Source organism: Procambarus clarkii, chromosome 18 (assembly GCF_040958095.1).
Source record: "Procambarus clarkii isolate CNS0578487 chromosome 18, FALCON_Pclarkii_2.0, whole genome shotgun sequence".
In the NCBI taxonomy this organism is placed as follows: Eukaryota; Metazoa; Arthropoda; class Malacostraca; order Decapoda; family Cambaridae; genus Procambarus; species Procambarus clarkii.
The window spans coordinates 42,410,754-42,415,030 of NC_091167.1; the positions used below are offsets into that span (position 1 = coordinate 42,410,754).

Below are 4,277 nucleotides of genomic sequence, written 5' to 3' on the forward strand. Positions count from 1 at the left end.
CAGCACTCTGTGCTCTAAAGAAGGATGGGGAATCAGGCCTATGGCCGTTGGCAACACCCTCCGACGCCTCTTTAGGTAAGGCTGCAGTGTGATCTATCAGCCAGGAAGCAGTCAACTTGCTGAAACCTCATCAGCTCAGGTTTGGGATCTCCCTAGGCTGTGAAGCTGCAGCACATGCAGCGCGTGCTTGCATTGTTGATCCCTGGGACCAGAAGGCACTAGTAAAGCTTGACTTTAAAAATGCTTTCAATCAAGTCAGACGAGACGCTGTCCTCAGGGCTGTACACGACCATTTCCGTCCCCTTTACCCATTCATCCGATCGTGCTACAGTGGGGACTCTAAGCTTCTTTTTGGGGAGCATGAAATAAACTCCTGTGAAGGAGTCCAACAAGGTGATCCCTTGGCCCCTCTTCCTATCTGTTTAGCTATCAAAGAGGTCACTGATAGTCTGACAAGCGAACTAAACATCTGGTACCTGGATGATGGCACTCTCGGCGGCACCCAAATACCATTTTGGAGGATATAAGGAATTTCCAGGAGCAAGGAGCAGGCTTGGGCCTCCTTCTCAATGCATCCAAATGTGAAATAGTCTCCCGCAACCCAGACATCACTGGCCAAATAAAAAATGTTCTTCCAGACATTCTCGTTGTCGAGCCACGTGACGATTGCTTGCGGGCCAATGGGGGCCCGCAAGCAATCGACGAGGTCCTGGAAGCAAAAATAACTGACCTAAGAAGAATGCTGGACAGGATTGACAAGATTGATGCCCCATGATGCTCTCTTCCTACTCACAAGATGCCCATCTCTCCCTAAGTTGACCTATTTTCTGAGGTGTTCTCCATCCTGCAATAGCCTTAAATTAAATGTGTTTGACACCCTTCTGGTGAAAGTCCTGAATCTTCATTTGGACGACTCTCAATGGGAGCAAGCAACCCCTTTTGTAAGACTCGGCGGCCTTGGTGTCTGTACAGCCTCCCAGATTGTTCTACCAGCTCCCATGCATCACACAACCTCGTAAGAGAGATCCTTCCAGAACCCCTGAGTGATTCAACAGGCATACGCAATCCTGCTTTCATTAAATGTTCAAATCAGTGGGATGCTCTTGCAGCCCCAGCATCCATCATAGAGCCAACAAAAAGCTAACATATCAGCTAGGACCACCCACTACTGGAAAATATAGCTGATGTCTGATGTTGCAACGCTGAGCAAGGCAAAGACACAGCCCGCCTCAGAGCAGTGAGTGCCCCCCATGCAGGAGACTTCCTTCTGGCAGTACGCATATCGGCAATAGGAGCCGGTCCTCTCATCTTGGAGTAACCTTTCTAACATCGGGTCCTCTAACATTTCGATGGTGTTCCACACCCTGATGGCTTGGTGCTGCAGTCTGATGTTTAGTGGCTGTATGTTCAGGAGTTCATGGAGTTGACCGTCTGGTCATGGTGGACGGTGTTTTGCTGCTTTCCTTAGTGCCTTATTTTGCACTGCTTGTAGTTTTTGCATATTAGTTTCTCCTTCCAGTGCTGTATAGTCGTAATGTCTTAGTGCTTTTCCCCTGGTAGTTTCTTTCCTTCCCTTTTCCAGGCCCCACCTACCTACCCCCCCCCCCCAATTACCCTTTCCCACCTACCCTCCCCCAACCAACCAGCTCCCTTCATCAATTTCCCAACCCCTATTAACCCACCACCAATCCTTCCCCACCAAGCCCACCCAAGCCTCCCCACGGCCCTCCCTCGCGTCCGGTCCCCATAGACAAACCAAGTGAGGAGCCCCATTGTTCATTATTACATACTGGTCATGGGCCAGGCCATGGCCGGTCTGGTCATGGGGGCAGGCCATGGCCGGTCTGGTCATGGGCCAGGCCATGGCCGGTCTGGTCATGGGTGCAGGCCATGGCCGGTCTGGTCATGGGGGCAGGCCATGGCCGGTCTGGTCATGGGGGCCAGGCCATGGCCAGTCTGGTCATGGGGCCAGGCCATGGCCAGTCTGGTCATGGGGGCCAGGCCATGGCTGGTCTGGTCATGGGGCCAGGCCATGGGGCCAGGCCATGGCCAGTCTGGTCATGGGGCCAGGCCATGGCCAGTCTGGTCATGGGGGCCAGGCCATGGCCAGTCTGGTCATGGGGCCAGGCCATGGCCAGTCTGGTCATGGGGCCAGTCCATGGCCAGTCTGGTCATGGGGGCCAGGCCATGGCCAGTCTGGTCATGGGGCCAGGCCATGGCCAGTCTGGTCATGGGGCCAGACCATGGCCAGTCTGGTCATGGGGCCAGGCCATGGCCAGTCTGGTCATGGGGGCCAGGCCATGGCCAGTCTGGTCATGGGGGCCAGGCCATGGCCAGTCTGGTCATGGGGGCCAGGCCATGGCCAGTCTGGTCATGGGGGCCAGGCCATGGCCAGTCTGGTCATGGGGCCAGGCCATGGCCAGTCTGGTCATGGGGCCAGGCCATGGCCAGTCTGGTCATGGGGCCAGACCATGGCCAGTCTGGTCATGGGGCCAGGCCATGGCCAGTCTGGTCATGGGGGCCAGACCATGGCCAGTCTGGTCATGGGGCCAGACCATGGCCAGTCTGGTCATGGGGCCAGACCATGGCCAGTCTGGTCATGGGGCCAGACCATGGCCAGTCTGGTCATGGGGCCAGGCCATGGCCAGTCTGGTCATGGGGGCCAGGCCATGGCCAGTCTGGTCATGGGGCCAGGCCATGGCCAGTCTGGTCATGGGGGCCAGGCCATGGCCAGTCTGGTCATGGGGGCCAGGCCATGGCCAGTCTGGTCATGGGGGCCAGGCCATGGCCAGTCTGGTCATGGGGGCCAGGCCATGGCCAGTCTGGTCATGGGGGCCAGGCCATGGCCAGTCTGGTCATGGGGGCCAGGCCATGGCCAGTCTGGTCATGGGGGCCAGGCCATGGCCAGTCTGGTCATGGGGGCCAGGCCATGGCCAGTCTGGTCATGGGGCCAGGCCATGGCCAGTCTGGTCATGGGGCCAGACCATGGCCAGTCTGGTCATGGGGCCAGACCATGGCCAGTCTGGTCATTGGGGCCAGGTCATGGCCAGTCTGGTCATGGGGGCCCAGGTCATGGCCAGTCTGGTCATGGGGGCCCAGACCATGGCCAGTCTGGTCATGGGGGCCCAGACCATGGCCAGTCTGGTCATGGGGGCCCAGACCATGGCCAGTCTGGTCATGGGGGCCAGGTCATGGCCAGTCTGGTCATGGGGGCCCAGACCGTGGCCAGTCTGGTCATGGGGGCCAGTCACCGGGACGTTTAGGGCAAGTTGGTTTTGAATGTTTTAGGTCAGCTTTAGGGTCAGGTTATGGACAGGTCAGTAGTGGTGCCCAAGGTCAGGTTTGGCTCATTTTGGTACAATCAAGTCTGTGTATCTGGCTTTAACGCCTTTCTTTCCCTGAGAACACGAGTTTAAAAGGCTAATAAAGTGCATTAAAACAACGCCAGCATCTGCGGAGAACAAGGGCATTGTGAGCATCCCGATATATCATGTTATATAAGAACATACACATTGTAGAGAAAGTGGTTGGCGTGTAGGAGCGCGCGACACCTTCAACTGTATAATGAGGGGGGGCAATGTGGGAGGGGGGGTGGGAGGGGGGAGGGAGAGGAAGGGGGTGGAAGGGTGGTTCTGTGTTGATAGGGTGTGGAAGACAGAGTAGGAGGGAGGGGGATGGACGTGGAGGAGAGGTGGAGGAAGGGAAGTGGAGGGGATGGAGATAGGAGTGGCCTCTGATTGGTGGGTGCTGCAGGTGTGGAGGTGGTGATGCTGCAGGTGTGGTGGTGGTGATGCTGCAGGTGTGGTGGTGGTGATGCTGCAGGTGTGGTGGTGGTGATGCTGCAGGTGTGGAGGTGGTGATGCTGCAGGTGTGGAGGTGGTGATGCTGCAGGTGTGGTGGTGGTGATGCTGCAGGGGGGGGGGGGGGGAGGAGTTAGGACTGGGGTATTATGAGGGTGGGGTGAGGGGGGGTGAACGTGGGGGGGGGTAAGGATTGCGAGGGAGAGCGCGAAAACCCACAGAGTGTACCAGTGCCAGGGGGGTGAGGGGTGAGAGGTGTGGGGTGTGGGGTGAGGGGTGAGGGGTGAAGGGTGTGGGGTGAGGAGTTTGGGGTGAGGGGTGTGGGGTGAGGGGTGAGGGGTGAGGGGTGTGGGGTGAGGGGTGTGGGGTGAGGGGTGAGAGGTGTGGGGTGTGGGGTGAGGGGTGAGGGGTGTGGGGTGAGGGGTGTGGGGTGTGGGGTGTGGGGTGAGGGGTGTGGGGTGTGGGGTGAGGGGTGTG

General features: G+C 58.1%; 1 protein-coding gene across 1 annotated transcript; it reads left to right on the top strand.

Annotated features, from left to right (window-relative positions):
* Positions 1–1,835: 1,835 nt before the first annotated feature.
* LOC123752840 (hornerin-like) lies at positions 1,836–3,263 on the top strand. Its single transcript, XM_069326856.1, has one exon. The coding sequence runs from the start codon at positions 1,836–1,838 to the stop codon at positions 3,261–3,263; it is 1,428 nt and encodes a 475-aa protein (XP_069182957.1).
* The last annotated feature ends 1,014 nt before the right edge of the window (positions 3,264–4,277 follow it).

Bases quoted from the DNA above. Each gene is read 5' to 3' on its own strand.
- LOC123752840 (XM_069326856.1), top strand. From the start codon at position 1,836: ATGGCCGGTCTGGTCATGGGCCAGGCCATGGCCGGTCTGGTCATGGGT.